The sequence below is a fragment of the Callorhinchus milii genome, unplaced genomic scaffold (genome assembly GCF_018977255.1).
Source record: "Callorhinchus milii isolate IMCB2004 unplaced genomic scaffold, IMCB_Cmil_1.0 Scaffold2, whole genome shotgun sequence".
Taxonomy (NCBI): Eukaryota; Metazoa; Chordata; class Chondrichthyes; order Chimaeriformes; family Callorhinchidae; genus Callorhinchus; species Callorhinchus milii.
This window is the reverse complement of record NW_024704743.1, coordinates 88,503,683-88,525,373: the sequence shown is the minus strand read 5'-3', so window position 1 is coordinate 88,525,373 and position 21,691 is coordinate 88,503,683. Positions and strand designations below refer to the sequence as shown.

Sequence of the window (21,691 nt, the reverse complement as noted above, 5' to 3'; positions counted from 1 at the left end):
GTTAATTATTACAGATCTTAGGCGTCTAAGCTGTGAACAGATTCAAGAGATTTATTAAGAGAAAGGTTGAAGGTGGTCTACTAGGTCAATTTGCACCTGTATAAAAGACCTAGATAAACATCTGTTGGAGAAAGGAATTTAGCCTATGGGTATAGTTGTCAGGGTAAAACAAAGCAACCAGCCAAAATGAAATTTGGATAGATATCTTTGTGGGTTGAAGGAGAAGAATGTCAAAAACTTTGCAGGGAAAGCAGATACAGAAATTCATGACAGAAAGATGTTAATGGATTGTGGAAGGAATGCATATGTTAGAAAAAACATGGTCTCTTCTCATTCAATGCTTTCTTATATTATTAAATATGATGGTATTTAAAATTGGTGGCTCAATTGTAGTGGTGGTGGGGGTGGGGAGGGAGGTGAGAGAGAAAGACTGGCAGCAGATAACCTAGACCTACTCCATTCAAGGATACTCTCTGGATTATGCAAGAAGATCAACAAAAGGGGATTTTATATCCAGAGACAAAGTATACCAGTTTGAAAAATACATTTAATGTTTCAAGAACTTTTTGTATTTGGAATGGAGTGATGGTCCTTTTTGACTAAATTCTATAACCAGGACTCTAGAGATCTTTTACACATGGAACCAGAAAATTATTAGATCCAGATCCTTCCAAAGAAAGTCAAGTGGATCTCATCAGTCCCATTAATTGTCACATCTTTAATCTGAGTTAAGGAACCATTATTCACTCTGCTACACAAGATTATCCTACTTATTCAACTAGAAGGCTGTATCTACTATAGCCAACAACCAATCAACTTGTTACATACAGCTTTATTGCCTTGTTCAACACTGAATCTTGAGATCTAAACCTGGATCTAGCAGAATTTCCATCAATGGCTTCTTGTGGTCTAAACTTCTTGCTGTAATAATTGCCCACTAGCCCAGCATGAAGAGTTCTACAACATTGTAAATCCAACCTTGTTTATCCAGAAACTCAGCAGAATATTATTTGACGTGTTGGGTAACAAAGACCACTAGATATTACAGATGGTTTTGAAGGCATGAGGATCTAATAGTTGGCCTTTTTCTCGCATGCCTCCCACTCCCTCCCCACCCCGCCCACCATGGAAAATAGGTTACGAAAAATAGTTTAAATCATCATGCTCCATCTAATATTCCACATTATCTAAAACTCACCTTACCAACTGCTCCCTCTAAAATTCATCATCTATAAATAAGTTACCCAGGAAGCAGCATTTGTATAATGTAGGAAGGATGAAGTAGAGTGACTCCTTTACAACCCCAAAGGATGTGTGGTTTCCCCAAAGGTTAATCAAATGATCCTATCTTGTTTTTAAAGAATAACATCATTCCAAAAATGGGAATTCACTTTGTCAGAATTACTCAAACCAATGTTGTCGCTCCTAGTTTAAAAAAACATTGTAAATAAAAAGCAAGGATACACATAACACTAGTCTTTGATAAGACTTCATGGAAATGGTTAAAGTGGTATGGCTTTACTACATCAACTTGCTTTTCATGCATGGTCCTTGTATATCTCATTTCAAAATGTAAAATGGGTCTTTGCAGTCAATGTTCAAGATGCCAATGTTCAAGATACCCCTCAATAGACACAACAAATATTAGTTTGTCCTTTCTATGCAGTTCATTTGCTACATGAAAAATCTTTTTTACCCATTTTCAATTTATTTCAAGTGCACAAACTCTACCAAAAGTGCTGTTTTACAAATATGGTACTTCACCATCTTGATTAATTAGAATCAAAGAAATTAATCATGAACCTCATCACTGAAAATCTTCTGGTTGTTGAGTAAGGTTGGATGAGTTCTTCCCATAAAGATCCAAAAGTCCAGCAGTTACGCTTAAAAATATTAAACACAGAATATATGCACCTTCCAGATGAGTTCAGGACTTGACTTATATCTGTCGATCAGCCTGCAATTTCATGATGATTGGTAGCCATCTTTTGGTAAGTAAAGCACAGACCCACTTTCATACATCCTCTCTCTCTGGTTTAAAAAAACAGAAATAGTGAAAAAACAAGATTAACAGAATATATTAATTTGAAAATCAAACTATATTACTGTAGTGCACAAAAATGACTACCTGTCCTATAACTTACCAGATATTAGATCTTTAATTCCCATTTGCCTATCCTTCCAAATCTCTTAATACACTTACTTCAAGTACCTAAGTATGTCCTTTTTAAACATCCCAATTCATCTGCTTACTGAGGCAGTTAATTTGAATGCCTTTTACTGTGCCGTACATTTCTATGGTTCATAGTGTTTTAAAAGGCTTGCTCATATAATCTTATCAACTAAAAGTCTTTTACAAATGATCACCATTAGATGACCATTACAGAAATACAATTTGCTATTTTAAAAAAATTCATGTGAAAATAATAACTTACTGGCCTCTCTAATACCACAGGAAGAGATGGCAAAAATTCTGGTTTCTCTTTTGAAATAGGCAGTCTAGCAATTTTCATCAGGAAATCTCTGCTGTACGTAATTCTCTCTGCATCTAAAACATAATTTAAATATCATCACAAGCTGAGGTTTGATTGGACCAAGTATCGGTATAACTAGTTTCATTATTAAGCCAAATAACAGCATACTTTTGCAATATATAGAGACAGAGGCAATTGTAGTTTATTGAGTTAGTTATTGAGTTAAGATTTATTTGGTTAAAACTGTACAAAAGCATAAACATACCCCTAAAATATGTGCAGAATTATAACAATCCAAATCATCCATCAAACCGACCACCTGCAAAATATACCCTCCATCGAGTTAGTATGACTGCTATCTCTATGCTAGTCTCACCATCACGTATGCAATCATAAAACATCCCATTTAACCTTTAATTCCTGATACAGCAAAACAAGGAGGTGAAACTGACTTACTTTACAACCTAAACAAAACCCCTCTCAACTACACCACCCCACTTCAGCTCCAGAAAAACAAGATTAAATATTCTTGTCGCTGCACAAACTTTAATCCAACCTCATAAACTAACCGAACGAGTCTGTTACATCGAGATATGCAATTTAACGAGTAAAAAAACCCCACTTACAATACCCTTCAGTAAATCAACGCTGCCTTCCCTTCTTGTCCACCCATTACCCAATTCACAAAAAGATCTGTTCCACAGCAACAACCTCCAATCTTCACAACCCCTTTTCTTCACCCATCTTCTGTATCCCTTCAAGCGCAGTCCTTTATACTCTTCGCCACCGGCTGTCTTTGTTAATACACTTTCCTGATGTACTAGTCTATTCCTTGCCCATCAAAAAGCCTCCTTTGTTGCACAAACCACCAATCACGTTTGACTCGCTGCCTCCATCTTCAGCCCTTCTTGGACGCATGGATGAGTGTTTTGGCTGTGTCTGGGATAAGGTACGGTCAGAGGCAAGCAATGTGGCGAAGATGGGGGAAGGGTTCCTGGGCAGGGATCGGATGTGAGGTAGGAGCGCCTAGGTTGTGCACCAATTTAATGAGCTTCAGGGATAGGCCAGGGAGATTGAAGACGTCAGAACCGCAGGCCAGAAGACATTGACTAGAGTCAAGGAGTATGTATGGCTTCTGTCTTGTCAACATTTAGTTGCAAGAATTTTGCACTCATCTAGGCCATGATGTCTGCCACCGACAGAATCTCTTAGTCTCCAAAAAACTAAAAAGAAAACTTAAATTAAAACCATAATAGAGTGAGAGAGAGAGGAGAGAATGGCAGGGCTGGTGTTGTGCGATGACTGCAGTATGTTGGAGTTGATGGAAAGCAGCCTGAGCCCGGGCAACTAAATCTGCAGCAAGTGTCTGCAACTGAGGAAGTTCCTGCTTAGAGTAGCTGAGCTGGAATCTGAGGTGCAGATATTGCGCAGCATTAGGGAAGGTGAGAGCTTCCTGGAGTTTCATCCAGGAGACAATCACTACCCTGAGGCTCAGTAAATTTATAGATCCTGCTAGTAGTCAGGGACAGGAAAGTGTGACTGACAGTCAGGCAGGTACGGCAACCCCAGAGAGTGGTGGAGAAGCCTCAGGCTTTAACCTCGTCCAACAGATACAAGGTACTTGCAACCTGTGTGGACAAGTAAGTCTATAAGGAGGAGGCTGGGCAAACTAACCCCATCACCTCTATACAGGAGGCCACAAGTTGGGGGAGCGAAACGGTGGTTGTGATAGGGGACGAGACAGTCAGGCTGACAGAAACTCTGCTCTGCAGCCACAACCAGGTGTCACGAAGGCTCTGTTGAGGACGTCTCTTCAGGGCTGGAGAAGAATTTGAAGTAGGAAGGGGATGATCCAATTGTGTTGATCCACGTAGGAACCAACAATATAGGTAGGAGTAGTAGTGACGAGCTGAGGAGTGAGTTCAATTAACTGGGAATGAAATTAAAAAGACAAACTTCCAAGGTGATAATCTTGGGATTACTACCTGAGCCATGCGCAAACGGCTACAGGGACAAACAAATTAAAGAGTTAATTGCATGGCTGAAAGAGTGGTATGAGAGGCAGGGGTTTCGTTTATGGGACCCTGGCACCAGTATTGGGGGAAAAGGGAGCTGATCCATCGAGATGGGCTCCACCTTAACCGGGCTGGGAACAATGTCCTGGCAAAACGATTAAATAGGGAGATAGGCAGAGCTTTAAACTATTAAGGGGTGGGGAGAGGGAGGGTTACAGCTACAGTTAAACGTAAACCGACATTACAAGGAACAGCCATGGCTGTAGAGCAGAATAGTGACTTGGGAGATAAAGAACAGAGTGTGTAAAGAAGGGACAAAATACTCAATAAAGGAAATAGGGCATTAACGAGTAGAAAAAATAGTAAGAGGTCAAAATTAAATGCGTTATATCTGAATGCACGAAGCATTCATAACAAGCTAGACGAATTAAGTGCACAAATAGACATAAATGGGTACGATCTTGTGGCTATTACTGAGACGCAGTTACAGGGAGACCAAGGGTGGGAGCTAAACATTCTGGGGTATTCGACGTATAGGAAAGATAGGCAATGTGGAAAATGAGGTGAGGGGGGTAGCCCTGCTAATAAAGGATGAGATAAAAATAGTAGAGAGGAAGGATTTTAAATCAGAAAATCAGGATGTCGAGTCAGTATGGATGGAGGTAAGAAACAACAAGGGGCAGAAAACACTAGTGGGAGTAGTTTATAGACTCCCAAACAGCAGTTACAGTATTGGGCAAGGTATCAATCAAGGGTAGCAAGGGTAATACACTAATAGTGGGTGATTTCAATCTTCATATAGACTGGGAAAACCAAATTGCCACAAGTAAATTATAGGATGAGTTTATAGAATGCATTAGAGATAGTTTTCTAGATCAGTATGCTGAGGAACCAACCAGGGAATAGGCTATCCTAGATCTTGTTTTGGGTAATGAAATAGGGCTAATCAGCAATCTGGAAGTTAAGGCTCCTCTCAGGCAGAGTGGCCATAACATGATGGAATTTAACATTAAGTGTTAAAAAGTGAAGCGATATAGTTGAATCCAAAGCAAGGGTCTTAAATTTAAACAAAGCCAACTTTGCAGGTATGAGAGAAGATTTGGCTAAAATAGACTGGGAAATTAGATTAAAAATTATGACGGTAATCCCATAATGGCAAATGTTTAGAGATATAATACATAATTCCCAGTGATCACATATTCCCTTCAAAAATAAAAATACCACGGGAAAAGAGATTCAACCTTTGCTAACTAGAGAAGTTAGGGAAAGTATAAAATTAAAAGAAGAGGCCTATAATACTGCCAAAAAGAGCAGTAAACCTGAGCATTGGGAGGACTTTAGAGAACAACAAAGGAAAACCAAGAAACTGATTAAGAGGACGAAAATAGCTAGGAACATAAAGACAGATTGTAAGAGTTTTACAAGTACATGAAGAGGAAAAGACTATCAAAAGTGGATGTGGGTCCATTGCAGTCAGAGACAGGAGAAATTATAATGGGGAATAGGGAAATGGCAGAGTCATTAAACAAATATTTTGCTTCTGTTTTCACATAAGAGAACACTGAAAACTTACTGAAAATAGAGGGGAACCTGGAGGCTAATGTTAGTGAGGAACTTGAAGAAATGAACATCAGTAAAGCAATAGTACTAGAGAAATTGATAGGATTAAAAAACTATAAATTCCCTGGACCTGATGGCCTGCATCCTAGGGTTTTAAAAGAGGTGGCTGCAGAGATAGTGGGTGTTTCGTTTTTGATCTTCCAAAATTCCCTGGATTCTGGAATGGTTCCCATTGATTGGAGGGTTGCAAACGTAACGCCAATATTTAAGAAGTGGGAAACAAAAAATAGGGAACTATAGACCAGATAGTCTTACATCGGTGGTAGGGAAAATTCTAGGGTCCTTAATTAGGGACGCTGTTGTGGGGCACTTAGAAAATCGTAACATGATTAGGCAGAGTCAACATGGCTTTACAAAAGGGAAATCATGTTTAACAAATCTTAAGAGTTTTTGAGGATGTAACTAGCAGGTTAGATGGGGGGAACCAGTAAATGTGGTGTATTTAGATTTCCAGAAGGCATTTGACAAGGTGCCACATAAAAGGCTGTTGCATAAGGTTAGAGCCCATGGAATTAAAGGTAATATATTAGCATGGATTGGAGAGTGGTTAACAGGAAGAAAACAGATAGTATGGATAAACGGGTCCTTCTCAGATTGGCAGGATGTGACTAGTGGAGTGCCACAAGGATAAGTGCTTGGGCCTCAATTATTTACAGTCTATATCAATGATTTAGATGAGGAAATAGAACTTAACATATCTAAATTTGCGGCTGTTACAAGGATAGGTGGGAGAGTAAGCTATGAGGATGACACACAAAGAATGTAAGGGGAAATAGACAGGCTAGGTGAGTGGGCAAGAAGGTGGCAGATGGAGTATAACGTGGGGAAGTGGGAAGTTATTCACCTTGGTAGTAAAATAGAAAAATGGATTATTTTCTAGAGGGGAAGAGACTAGGTTGTGTTAGTGTTCAGAGGGATTTGGGTCCTTGTACACCAGTCACAAAAAGTTAATATGCAGGTACAGCAAGCAACTAGGAAGGCTAATGCCATGTTGGCATTCGTTGGAAAAGGGTTGGAGTACAAGAGTAGGGAAGTCTTGCTGCAGTTGTATAAGGCCTTGGTGAGACCACACCTAGAATAATGTGTGCAGTTTTGGTCTCCTTAATTAAAAAGGACATACCCGGCTTAAGAGGGGGTGCAGCGTAGATTCACTAGGTTGGTTCCTGGGATAAGGGGGTTGACCTATGAGGAGAGGGGTTGAGTAAACTAGGCCTATATTCTCTAGAATATAGAAGAACTAGAGGTGATCTTATAGAACCTATAAGATTCTTAAGGGTCCTGGCAGGGTAGATGTCGTGAAATTGTTCCCCCTGGTTGGAGAATCTAAAACTAGGGGTCACAGTCTCAAGATTAAGGGTCAGCCTTTTCAAACTGAGTTGAGGAAACATTTCTTCACTCAGAGGGTAGTGAATTTGTGGAATTCTCTACCCCAGAAGGCTGTGGATGCTCAGTCCTTGAACATATTCAAGACTGAGGTTGATAGATTTCTAAAGGATAGAGGGATTAAGGGATATGGGGATAGGGCAGGTAAATGGAATTAGGTTAGAAGATCAGCCATGATCTTATTAAATGGCGGGGCAGGCACAAGGGGCTGAATGGCCTACTCCTGCTTCTACATCTTATGGTCTTGCTCCCCTCTCTCACTGACCCCCACCTGGATGAAACACTCCAAACCCTCACCCTCTTTCCTCTCCGTACCCCGCCTTTACATTTCTCCTTTGTCCCCCCACCCCATCCCAAAGACTCGTTGTGCCTCCCTTCCATTCAGTCTTTTGAATTCTTCCCTTGTCGTATTTGCACAAGAACAAGGGCATGTCCTGTACGGATGCCTTTCCTTGCTGAACATATTGCATTTCTTGGAATCCTGTAACCTACTCATCCCGCGGTTCAGAATTTCTGCACCTCGTCTCAGGGCTCGCAGTTGCCAGATGTCCCAGCTTCCCACATTTATTGCATAACTTTGGCACGCCTTGATACACCCCTCAGCACTCCCACACTATCATGCTTGGTAAATGCTTAATCACCATCAGAACCTGCGGATCTGGAAACAGATGAACTTTCAATGTTCTCCCTCCGTTCCAAGCAAAGTCCTGATCTTTCACCGTCAATGCTGGTCCCAGTACCTGACAGTGCATCCTCAGCCAAACCTCCATGTATTGCTTGTTTACTTCTTCGTTGTTTAATTATATGTAATGACCTTCATCTCTCGATCCAACAGAGCCTCTGCGTTATAATCACAGAGGCTTCTCTTTCTTCTTCTCTTCATAGCTTTCCCCAAATTACTTCACCAGTTGATTCACAAAACGATATCAAAACTCTCCTCTCCCCACAGCTTTATCAGCCAACTCAACTCCTCCAGAAGAAATCCCAGCTCCTTCTGGACAATCTTCCTGCTGAATGCAAACAATAGCATCGCCATTCCTACATCCTTCTAATTGCATTCAGCCTGTTCACGGTCCATGTCTCTGCTATCCTCGCTTCAAGCAAAGGAGGATCAGTTCCCCTTGAGATGGTGGTCTCCCTTGTTCAAAGAAAAATTCACCCTCTCGCGTGATTCAACAGGCAAAAGAGTTTGAGAAAGTAAGATAGTCTCCGTCTCATATCAAACACTACCTCCGTTTAGTGGGCATTTTATACTAAATATCCCAGGAACCTTTGGTGTGCTGGTTATGCCTGCTTTAATATATATGTATATATATTTACATGGCGATAATAAAAATAATCCTTGCATTTGATATAGCGCTTTTCACGTCTTCTCGACATCTCAAAGCGCTTCACAGAACAGACTGTAAAGTGAATTGACTGTATACTTGTGGGCGAAACTCGGCAGCCAATTGCACACAGCAAGGTCCCACAAACAATCGTGGATAGAAAATGACCAATTTATTATTGTTTTGTTTTTTGGAGGGATTATTATTAGGCGTGTGGAGTAAGGAAACTTGCCCAAGGTTTCGCCCTGCTTGGAATTGAACTCAGGTCTCTCGCTTGCAAAGCAAGTGCTCTAACCACTGAGCTACAGGACTCCACAATGATGGGGTAGAGAGAGGAAAAATGACCAAAGGCGTGGTTGAAGAGGGACATCTTGAGATGGACCTTGAAATTGGTGAGTGAGGGGAGTGGGGGGAGTCGGAGGGAATCCAAAATAATTGAATATATTATGAGTAATAATAATTCTTGCATTTGGTATGGCGCCTTTCACTTTGGAAGGATGTCTCAAAGTAATTCACAGGATTTAATGTGGAGTGGCTGCGTATTGTAGGTGAACATGAGGCTCAATTGTGCACAGCAATGTCCACAAACAGCTTGAAACAAATGACCAATTTTATTTGGGGGAAATTGTTGACTAGTACACTGGGAGAAATTCCCTACTCTTTTCAAAAAGTACCATGGGAGCTTTAACATCCACCTGGATAGGCAGACAGGACCTTATTTTAACATCTCATCCGAAGGAAGACACCTCTGACAATGCAACATACGCCGCACTGAGGTAGTGTGTCAACTTAGACTATGCAAGTCCACGTCCCAATATGGGATTTGAACTTAAACCTTCCGATCCAGAGTCGAGAGTGGGCCTTGGAGAGTTTCAGTATAATTTAACATTGCTGTGTGTAATTGGCTGCCGAGTTTCGCCCACAAAAATATAGTCAATTCACTTTACAGTATATTCTATGAAGCGCTTTGAGATGTCTTGAAGACATGATAAAGTGTTATATTAAATGCAACGATTATTATTATTATATAATGTACAATAGTATAATACAGTGGACTCATAATATATTCGGCACATTTGCAATTATATTATCTAGATATTAATAATTCTTTTACCCTTTTTTGTACCATCTCCTTGACCAGAATGGCGTCTTTCAATTGGTCGTTGTTGTCCATTATGATCTTGTTTGCCTCTAAATGTTGGAACACCATTCCACTTGGTTTCCCTCTGTGCATATCCATTGGGAATAGTCTGTAAGGTTTTAAAGTATTTGGTTACTTTGCACAAATGTCTGCAGTTAATTCAGCTATTAGTCTTAAACACTAATAATAAAATATTTTTTTCTACTGTGATTAGAAGCCATAAAAACAAACTGGATCCCACACGGAATTAAATCAGTGAGTCATTTAATTTGATCAAGGTGGCAATTCCCTTAGAAGCGTTATTGTTTGATGATGTTTGCTGAGCCTTTGTTACATTATTGAGTCATTGCTGACTGCTCCAGCCACATGCAAAATGGACTAAAGCTGTTGATGTATGTTAATTTACCAATTCCCCAAATTTGAATGTTCAAGAGGCCAGTTTTCCAAACCAGAAACGTGAACTCACATGTAGCCATAATATTCAAAACGAAAATTAAAAGAAGGATTCATCAAAGGCCAGGCTTAGTCAACATTTAAATTAGGTTGGACTTCCAAACCCCTTTTATACAACAAAAACACCTTGAAATGTTTCTCTGTGGTATCAACAACAACTTGCATTCATATAGGACCCTTCAAGCGGGGTAGTATCCTAGAGCGCTTGCCTGTGTGACAATCTACCACTGTGACAAACAAATCTGTAATTATTACTCTGAAAACCAATTAATCTCAACATCAAATTAGATGAAGTGATATTAGAGATATTCAAGAACATAGAATCTGTGCAGTTGAGAAGAATGAACAGTTTTGATGTTACCAAGAATAATATAATTTTAAGAATTCTCGATCTGCCAGTTTAGTTGGCTATTAAAGAGTGCATAACTATTTGCAAAGAGAATTAGAAAAAGTGAGTATCTCTCAGTGTTCTGACTAACTGGGCTTCATGTTAATTAAAAGGCAAAATACTGCAGATGCTGGAAATCTGAAATAAAAACAGAAGTCGCTGGGAACATGCGGCAGGTCAGCCAGCATCCATGGAGAGGGGAAAATTAGTTAACCATTTTTTCTCTCTCCGTAGATGCTGCCTGACCTGCTGCATATTAACTGATCATTAATTGATCTTCCCTGGCATAATGACCTTAGTCCTCTATCAATTGCAATCTGAAAACATCTGTTTTGATGTAGGCAAAATTTTCCGTTTGGATAAACAACTAGCTCTGCTTGGATTTTTCCCAAAATATTATTAAAATTGATAACTCACAACATAGAATCATAGGTATGAACCCACATCCTACCTCTCTAAAGCACAATAGGTCATGGTTAAGGTTTTAAGAAGTTCCACTACTATACCATTCTCCTGCATCTTCCCTGGCTGGGCTACACAGATAACTTTTTCCTCAAATGGTTTTTACATTTTCCTCACATTACATTTAGGTCTTAAGAGTTTTAAACACCCAAGAATGTGTGATTATGTTGCAACTTTACACAGTAATGTTTAGCTTACTTTTCAAAGCATACAATATACCATTACTATCCAATAATAACTATAAGACAACCTGCAAACATATGATGGTGTAGTACTGGGCTTATTTTCCATCACAAATTCTGCAACGGTTTTCTTATCAAATATTGAAAAACAGTATCTGATCTTCAGCTACACTGAGGGAACTAAATCAAATTGTTCTGATAGACTTTTATTATGGGTTAGGTGTCATTAATAATAAAGTACATCATCGGAACATTTTCAAATGTTTTGTAACCTTTAAAACAAAAAAAAATGGTGGTTATGCACTATGGTTTATGCTGCTGTTCTTTATATTTAACTGTCTGGAGATCAGTTTGTTTTCCATTTTTTATTAATTCAATCAACCTTTGATATTGTTCACCTGTATTTAAGCATATCCATTTGAAAAAATAAGTGAATTAATTTATTTTTGCAATTTGGGATGCTCCAATGCACGTCCAAAAAGACAAATCTGTACTTAAAATCTAGATGCCTTGACGGTACAGCAGAGGTGGTTCAGATTAAGTCAATTTAGTAAAGGACTACCTTAATTATTAGATATTGTCATAGATATTCTGACAAATTCAATGAGAGCGAGGGAACAGTTTTGATAGATAATAGATTAAGGCATTGGAAAGGGTGCAGAGGAGATATACGAGGATGCCACCAGGAATGCGGGACCTTGATTATGAGGACAGGCTAGAGAGGCTGGGATTATTCTCATTGGAGCAGAGAAGGTTACGAAGAGACCTAATAGAGGTCATCAAAATCATGAGGAGACTTGATAGGTTAGAAAGGGAAAAACTGTTTCCACTGGTGGGTGTGTCGGTGACTCAAGGTCACAAAATAGTCTCTAAAAGAAGCAGAGGGGAGGTGAGAAGAAATTTTTTCACGCAGCGAGTTGTTCGAATCTGGAACGCATTGCCTGAAAGGGTGGTCGACGCCGATTCGATAACTACTTTAAAAACGCGGTGGACAGGTATTTGAGGAGGATGGGTTTGCAGGGTTATGGGGAAAGGGCTGGGGAGTGGGATTGACATTAATTGCTCTATTCAAAGAGCCGGCACAGACTCGATGGGCCGAATCGCCTCTTTTTGTCCTGTACGATTCTATGATTCTATGGAGACTGGCCATTTTGGTCTGGTGAGCTGGTGTCAGCCACGCTGCAGCAGAGATGACAATTACACTACAATGGCAATTACTCTTTGCATTTCGGTTAGGGAAGGGGAAACCAGCCAATGTTCATCCTTCTGATCACAATATAGCAGTCCCTTCTAGTTGGTTTTAGATAGCAAGATCCAAGTCATTTGAAATATATATATATATATACACACACACACACATACGATCGACTAACCTGCCAACACTCACTATCATAGCTCACACATGAATAATAGTCACGTGTTGACATGTCAGAGGGTAACCAGGTCCTGTTGAACTGATCCTAGAAAAAAAAACGAGGCCATAACACCATTAGAAGAGGTGAAAATTGGAGGACTTTTTTTTCACAAAAAGAGTCCTGTAAAAAGACCATAAGTATACTCATAGGAAATTCAGGTCCTTACATTTACTTACAAAAATTGCGTAGAAAGATCACACTCTACTGGAGGTCATGTCAGGTCCTTACTCAGTCTATTGAACAATAAATTTGCCCTAAGGATATTCCCTTACCCTATTCTGTATCTGATCTCTAATAATAATAGTATTTGATATACCTCCTTTCATGTCAGGATTCTTAAAGCGCTTCCCAGGTTTTACTATAACATGTATTTTCGAGGTGAACAATTAGCACAAAGCAACAAACATGAAATGTTTGTCCAATTTTAACTAGAGGATTGTTGGCCAGGACACTGGGAGAAATTCTCTTCCCGTTTCAAATAATGTTATAAGATATTAATGTCCATTTGAACAGCCAGACAGGCCCTCAGTTTAAAGTCTCACTCAAAGAACAGCATCTCCAACGATATTCCCTCAGCATTCTACTGGAGTTTCAGCTTAATCTGCAAGTTTAAAGTCCTGTGTGGGGCTTCAACCCACAATTTTCTGACTCAAGAGCTGAGAGAGCTGCTAAATGAGCCAGGCTGACACTTAAAAGAATGATGACGTAAATAAGTTACATAAATATTAACTAGAGTACAAAAATACTGTAAAACTGAAAATACTAAAAGGAACTACTGCAGTAACTATAAATTACAATTCACCCCTAATAAATCATAACAGGTTGAAAGCTAATATGGAAAAATACGAATAAGTAAAAGGCGTTTAGAACATTAAAACAAAATTGATTTTGTAGTTCGAGTGGATATTAATAATCTTTGAATCTGATATAGTGTTTTCCATATATGGGAGATCTCAAAGCACCTCACATGCTATATTATAAAGAGAAACAAAAGCAGGGTAAAATAAAAACTAGAAAAGCCAATCTAAATATTAATTCAGAATAAAAAATGCATATACAAAAATGTTGATTGAAACTAGAATACCAAAATATATAAGGCAATTGGATTAACATTTAAAGAGACACAATATAAAAAATACAGAATATGAGCATGCGAATGGGTTTATGGTAGATAATTGCAGTAGTTTAGTTTACATCAGTTTAAAGTCAATGGGCAGAATGGCCTCCTCCTATGGTATATGATTCCGAATAGTGTGGCTGGAATAGCTAATTTTGCTTGAGTTATATGGTGTCATGCTGTGATTTTATTTCTATAAACCACCATAATCCAGTTATCTAAGCAACTGAATGAAGTAAAATGCATTAATTATTTTGTCACTGCTAATAGATGAATCAGATAAATGTAATTGTTGTTCATCATTCAGCTACTTCTGCTCATTCAGACAGTCCCTGAGGTAAAGTCACTTATAGAGGTAAGGATTATTATCATAGAAAAATGTACAATTGTTAAGGGCAGCAGGTATGAAATTATTCGTGCGTTTGCTACAGAAACAGTTTTTCAATTACTTGTAAGCTTTATTGACATTATAAAAATGAATCGTCAGTTGAACAGTTAATATTTATTTAGCAGCATAATAAAATAATACAATTCTAAATATATATTTAGAAGGTACTTAAGCTTTAATAAGAATCCATTCTGTGCATCTTATTCAGCTATTCTAAAATGAATACAATCAGCATAACATATTCAAGCATAATTCAGCTGCAACATGACTATTGAATGCAAAACGATTACTGGAATGGATCCATTAAGAGCGTGGGTAAATCAGTTGTACAGGCCTCGGTCAAACACACCACATTGTAGACTTTCCAGGTGGGCCTTATCACAAGCCAAAATGTGTTGTGTGACACCTCTCAAATGAAAACGCTTTCTACTACAAGCTTAAAAATGTTTTACTCTCCGCCACACCCCCACCCATCATTCCTCTCTGGGCTTTCTTTAACCTCCCATTGAATCTACAAGGTCACCTGTTTTACATCCAATAACTCATACAACAGAATGGAGGATAGCTCCCAGTGCCACCCACCTCACTGAAGGAATTAATACCTGACCCGTTCTGTACCACTGTGAGAAGTGGGGTAAAATGGAGTTCAAAAGAAAATATACTCCAAGTATCTGGGAGTTTCAGGATATCTTTTTATTGACTGCCAATGATACAGGACTGATCGGAAAAGTACAGCATTCAATACAGATGGGAAACTGCCCCATCCATACGACACGTCTTGCTAATGACAAAGATAAAATCAGAAACATGCTAAAGACTGAGGTAACTGAACCATCATAAAGTCCATGGACATCACCAACGATGCTGGTAAGAAGCACCTTGCGGTTCTCTATTGACTATCGTTGTCAGAACAATGAAACACAGATTCACTTATTTTGCCCTGAATGGATGAAATTATTTGAGCCACAGCTGATTTTTTATGTATCCTCAACCTCAGAAACAGCTACTGTCAAGTGAAGGTAGTAATAGAATCCAAACCTAAAAGTGCTATTCAATTGCTCAACAAGGCCTATTTCAGTTTACTGTGTTGCCCTTCAGCATTTGAAACATTCTCATAACTTTTGAAAGTCTAAAGGAGCAGGTGTTAGTTTTTTGAACAAATGTTCAACCTTCTTATTTCTACACCAACATCTTAAAAGTGGAGGTAATCGTACCCAGTTCTCTTCATTCCATGACACGTCATTTGGATGTGAAACCAGTTGCTCATAATCAACACACACGGCAGAATCTGATGGAGAGGTAAATTAAAGATTAATGATCAATAAAAAATTCCTTCATGATGTCTTCACATATCTTTTGAATGGAAGGATGCAAAAAACAGGTAGTTCAGGTTTAGTTGTTTGAAAAGTAAGTTTAGCAAATAAAAAAATCAAACACATTTACAATATAATGGGAATTTGGTAATTTTAAGCCATTATAACAATGTTTGATTACAATGAGGAATGATATTATTAACAAATTAATTTGCATGCAAAGTATCCCTACCGAACTGTTTATAAAGAAAATAATCAACTAGAGTAACAAACTAGTAGAGAATATCAAACTTTCCTTGCATAGCAAGGAGACAGAGAAAAATGCATTACTTTTCATTTCAGTCACAAACAAAATGGATTTGTTCAAGTAATCATTTTCGTAGTCCCCAAAATGCCGAACTTATTAGATATAAGCTGTACCCGTTGCAGCTACGCTTGCAACCAAAGGATCCAATATGGAATGTTGATTTCAGTGATACCTCTCACAAACCATGCTATAAATACTGTGTGCACACCTTAAGCAAAACTACTATGCAACAACTTGCACGTATAGCAGCCTCCACGCAGGGTAGCTTCTCAGAGCGCTTAATAGTGGCAAAGCCTTACTCTGAGTGGGGGGCTGGGGGGGAGGTGACTGTAAGCACAATCAAAAAGGAAGGTTTTCAGACGGGACTTGAAAAAGGGGAGGGGGCAAGGCAGAGGGAATGAGGGAGAGTGTTCCAGTTTCGGGGCCTAGTGGCTGAAAGCGCGACCACCATGGTGGAGCGGACAGTGCGAGGGATAAGCAGGTGCCAGTCGAGCGTAGGTGCCGGGTGGTGGATTGGGGAGTAAGTAGGTGTGAGAGATAGGGAGGTGCCAGGGAGTGATAATTTGAATACGAGTGTGAGGATCTTGAAATCGATCTGTTCGGTGATGGAGAGCCAGTGGAGCCTGGCCAGAACTGGTAAGATGGGGTACTGAGTTTGGTCTGGGTGAGTATGTGGGCAGCAGAGTTCTGAATGACCAGGATTTTTTGAATAGTGCAGCTGGGGAGACCAGTGAGGAGTGTGTTTGAGTAATCCATACATGTGTGATGAGCTTTTTTTAGATCACAGCGCATCAATGATAGGAGATTGCCCCACCAAGATATGCCCATGAAACTCCCCAATGCAAGACCTTTTCGATGAGGTATAAATCATGTCTCTACGTCAATCGGTTATTGTGGTATTGGCGGACAGACACACAGACAGACATTTTGTCTATTGTATAGATAGATGTTTCTCTCTAGAAAGGTGTGTGATTTCTGTTGTCGCTACTTTGTTGCAGAATACCATGCAGACCTCATATTTTGGGGATTAATTAAAGCATTTTTTAATATAGCTCATCAACGATAAGAGATCCCACCAAAAAATAAGTTCATGACACTATCCCATGCAAGACCTTTCCGATGAGGTTTCTAAGTCAATCAGTTATTGCGTTCTTGGTGGACAGACAGACATTTTGTCTTTATTAGTTTAGAAGGTTTAGTAAGCCAATGTAAGCAAATTACTTGTATAAGTCAGAAACAATTGGTTAGACAAAATCAATCCCCACAATCTTTCTGCTAAAACTATGAATGTGTCAATTATTGATTTTAATTATTGACTCAAAATTGATTTGGTAAAAATTCTGATTTGTTTCCAATAACTTGAGTAGAAATGTATTTGTCAAACATTATAGAATTTTTGAAATAATCATCTGAAAAAAAATGGAATTTATTTATACCTGTTGCAATTTGACAGAACTTGGAAGGGCAGACCAGTCATTGGGATCAGGTATTCTTCCCATTCAGCTCTTGTTAACCCTGCAAGCCAAAGCCCTAACAGATAGGGTGGTCCTAGCTGGACAAACAGCAGGACAGCTTGCATGATAGTGCTTTCAAATGGCAAGCTATGCGGTTTTAGCTGGTTAGACTCCAGCAGTACCTCAACACACACTCTGGGGTCTCCAGGCCTAGGACACATTGAACTAATAGTTTGGTTTGGATACTCTTAAGCATAGTGATGGGTTTCTGCAAGTGTCAGACTCCCAACTGACCAAAAAAAATTAACTACTGCAGAGTGGTTCTCACTGTTGACATTTTGTCTCATTTTATTCTGCAGAATGTTATGTAACCTCATTTTCCACATCAGAACGTTTGAAGAACATTCCTTTACCTGTCTCAGGCAGTACTTATTTTTTTAAAAAAAGGTACATTCCACCTTAGCTTATCTAACCTCCGGGAAAATGGTTTTATCTCTATTTGACCAATTGCAATAGTTTCATCCAGTGAAAGTAAGTTCAAATGTTGTATTTAGAAACATAGAATAATAATCCCTCCAAAACCAAAAACAATAATAAATTGGTCATTTTCAATCCATGACTGTTTGTGGGACATTGCTGTGCGCAATTGGCTGCCGCGTCCGCCCACAAATATACAGTCAATTCACTTTACAGTGTGTTCTGTGAAGCGCTTTGGGACGTCCTCCCGACGTGAAAAGCGCTATATCAAATGCAAGGATTATTATTATTACAGTGTAGAAGGAGGGCATTCAGCCACACTGGCTCACAGAGCAAGGAGATCAATTTAATCCCACCATCCTGCCTTATCCCACCATCCTGCCTTATCCCACCATCCTGCCTTATCCCACCATCCTGCCTTATCCCACCATCCTGCCTTATCCCACCATCCTGCCTTATCCCACCATCCTGCCTTATCCCACCATCCTGCTTGATTGGCTCACGCCAACACCTCAGCACCTCAGGCTCTGGCAGCATCAACCTCCATGATTGCACACTTCAACTCACCGCCAGTCAGGAACCTCGGTGTCTTGTTCGACCCTCAACTGTCTTTTCTTCCCCACATCCAAGCCATGACCCGCTCTGCCTTCCCTCACCTCCGTAACATCGCCCGACTCCGTCACTATCTCACCCCTCAGGCCGCTGAAACTCTTGTTCATGCCTTTAGTGGAGTCCTGCAGCTCAGTGGTTAGAGCACTCGCTTTGCAAGTGAGAGACCTGAGTTCAATTCCAGGCAGAGGGCGAAACCTTGGGCAAGTTTCCTTACTCCACACAGAGCCTAATAATAATCCCTCCAAAACCAAAAACAATAATAAATTGGTCATTTTCAATCTACAACTGTTTGTGGGACATTGCTGTGCGCAATTGGCTGCCGCGTTTGCCCACAAATATACAGTCAATTCACTTTACAGTGTGTTCTGTGAAGCGCTTTGGGACGTCCTCCCGACGTGAAAAGCGCTATATCAAATGCAAGGATTATTATTATTATTATCATATCAAATGCAAGGATTATTATTATCACCTCCAGGCTTGACTATGCAAACGTGCTGCTTGTCGGCCGTCCCAACCCCTCCCTCCATAGGCTGCAGATAATCCAGAACTCTGAACTCTCCCGCATCAAACTCTGTGGCGCCATCTCCCCAACTCTCGCCCAACTCCATTGGCTCCCTATCCTTCAAGGGATCCAGTTCAAGATCCTGGTCCTCACTTACAAAGCCCTCCATGGCCTCGCCCTACCCTACCTCTGCAACCTCCTAACTCCCTATTAACCCGCCCGCTCCCTCCACTCAGCCGGCTCTGGCCTGCTCCACGTCCCCTGACCCACCCACCCCACCATTGGCGGGAGAGCCTTCAGCCACTCTGCCCCCAACCTCTGGAATTCCAGCCCCTGGTCACTCCGCCTCACCCCCTTCTTAACCTCCTTCAAGTCCCGCCTCAAAACCCTCCTCTTCGACCATGCCATTGGCCACCCCCCTTCCCCTCCCCTCCCTTCTCCCGCCCTGACCCCAGCTCGGGTCTGAAATGTTGTACACTGTCCAGCGCCTTGGGACGTCCTCCCGACGTGAAAGGCCACTATACAAATGTAATCTTTTGGTTGTTGTTGGGTGAAAAAAATCCTACTAAATTCTCCTTTCACTATTCTTGTGGCTATCTATAACTCTGTCCCCTCATCACCGGCTCCCTTATCAATGGAAATGACTCCTCCCTATTACCCTGTCTAATCCCTCATAATTTTGTGTACCTCTATTGGGTCCCATCTGAATCTTCTCTGTTCCAGTGATAACAGACCCAGCTGCTCCAATCTATCCTCATAACTGTAGCCCTTCATCCCCGGAATCATTTTCGTAAACCTCCTCTGCATCCCCTCTAAGACTTTAATATCTTTCCCGAAGTATTTGTCTTAACGAAAAGAGCTGAAGGTCCACAAAAGAAATATGCATTTAGTTCTAGATCAGAAAAAGATCATGTTACTCTTCAAAGTGATAATTTTAATAAATGAACCCTTTCCTTCAGTTACAATTGCTCACAAGATTGGGAGAAGAAAGTGGGACCTCACAGGGCTTGAACATCCCAGGATTCTGCAGCATGGTTAGTGGTAGCAGATATCAGCACTTCGAAGTAACTGGTTTCACTAATACTCAGATAATGCTTTAAATGCACAAATATCTACAAGTATTGACACAGTTATCTGCAATTCTAACAAGATACCAATCTGACCTGTCAGTCTATAATAATAATAATTCTAATAATCCTTGCATTTGGTATAGTGCCTTCCACATTGGGAGGACATATCAAAGAGTTTCACAGGATATATTGTAAATCGGATTGACTGTATTTTGTATGTGAGCATATCATAACAACTAATTTGCAAACAACAATGTCCCACACACAGCATCAAGTGAAAGATCAGTTTTATTGGGGGATTGTTGGCCAGGACACTGGGAGAAACTCTGTCAACTCATAATGTGTTTTTTTAGCAAATATATATACATCAGCCAAGACGTATCTAATTGAGAACATGTAACCATTGTAAAGGGGTATGCAGCATCATATCATCTACCATGTCAAACAGCTCAATCTATAGGGACCAGGGTTTAATACACTCAGATAATAATAATAATCCTTGCATTTGTTATAGCGCTTTTCACTTCTTCCAGGTGCCTCAAAAGCGCTTCATAGAATATACTGTAAAATGAATTGAATGTATATTTGTGGGCAAAATGCGGCAGCCAAATGTGCACAGCAGTTATCCCACAAACAGTCATGGATTGAGTGACCAAATTATTATTTCTTTATTTTCTTGAGGGATTATTATCAGGCATGTGGAGTAAGGACACTTGCCCAAGGCCTCGCCCTTGAGACATTTTAATGCAATAGGGGTAGTTGCTCACATGTCTCTTTTTTGTTTCTGCACAATAATAAAAGTTCTCCTGTTAGACAACTTCAGTTTATTTTGAGATAAGAGTCTTGGAAGAAAAGAGGAAGTATAAGATTCATCATATGGCGTATAGGCAATAGGATCTGATAGTGGGAAGGATACTGTCATTCAAAGAATAAAACCTTTTTTCTTCATTCAGAGGAGTTTTTCCTCAAAAGAAATCTGGTGTATGGGAAGCTAAGAGTATCCTCTAATAAGTTTGGCAATAGCAATTTTGATCTAAAACAAATTACCCGATAACTCCAAATGCAAAATACTGCAAATGCTGGAAATCTGAAAAAACACAGAAGTCCCTGGGAACACTCAGCGATTTTGCTCAGAAGATTGGGTCAACACAGTAAGCATTTTTTGGAGACAAAGGCAAAACAACTAACTTGGGCTATTAGTGCAAATGGTTAAAACCACTGCTTTTTATCTTGAAATAATCATAATATCCTTAATTTAATAAAGCACCTTTAATGTCAAAACATCTCAAAAAATATGCACAAGTAATTGCCGTTTGCCAGGACATCAAGAAAATCTCCATTCATCAAGTAATGCCGTTTTGCCAGGACATCAAAAATCTCCATTCATTTTTTTGGGGGGGAGAGCTCCATGGGTGGGGGTTGAGGGGGGAGCTCCTTGGATGGGGAGGGGAGGGGAGAGCTTCCTGGGTGGAAAGAGTGGGGGTTGGGGGTGGGGAGAACTCCTGGGTGGGATTTGGGTGGATGCGGGGGAGAGCTCGGGGGGGGGGGTGGAATGGTGGGGGGGCGATTGGAGTGGGGGGGGGGAAGAGT

At 40.1% G+C, this 21,691-nt stretch overlaps 1 protein-coding gene across 1 annotated transcript; it reads right to left on the bottom strand.

The window, feature by feature from the left end:
* Positions 1 to 520: 520 nt before the first annotated feature.
* Positions 521 to 19,817, bottom strand: gra (granulito). Its single transcript, XM_042331656.1, has 6 exons — positions 19,766 to 19,817; positions 15,581 to 15,654; positions 12,820 to 12,906; positions 9,935 to 10,070; positions 2,436 to 2,548; positions 521 to 2,031 (listed from the first exon to the last, which is right to left on the bottom strand). Exons 1-6 carry the CDS (start codon positions 19,815 to 19,817, stop codon positions 1,966 to 1,968), a joined length of 528 nt encoding a protein of 175 aa, XP_042187590.1. The 3' UTR covers positions 521 to 1,965.
* Positions 19,818 to 21,691: the final 1,874 nt, after the last annotated feature.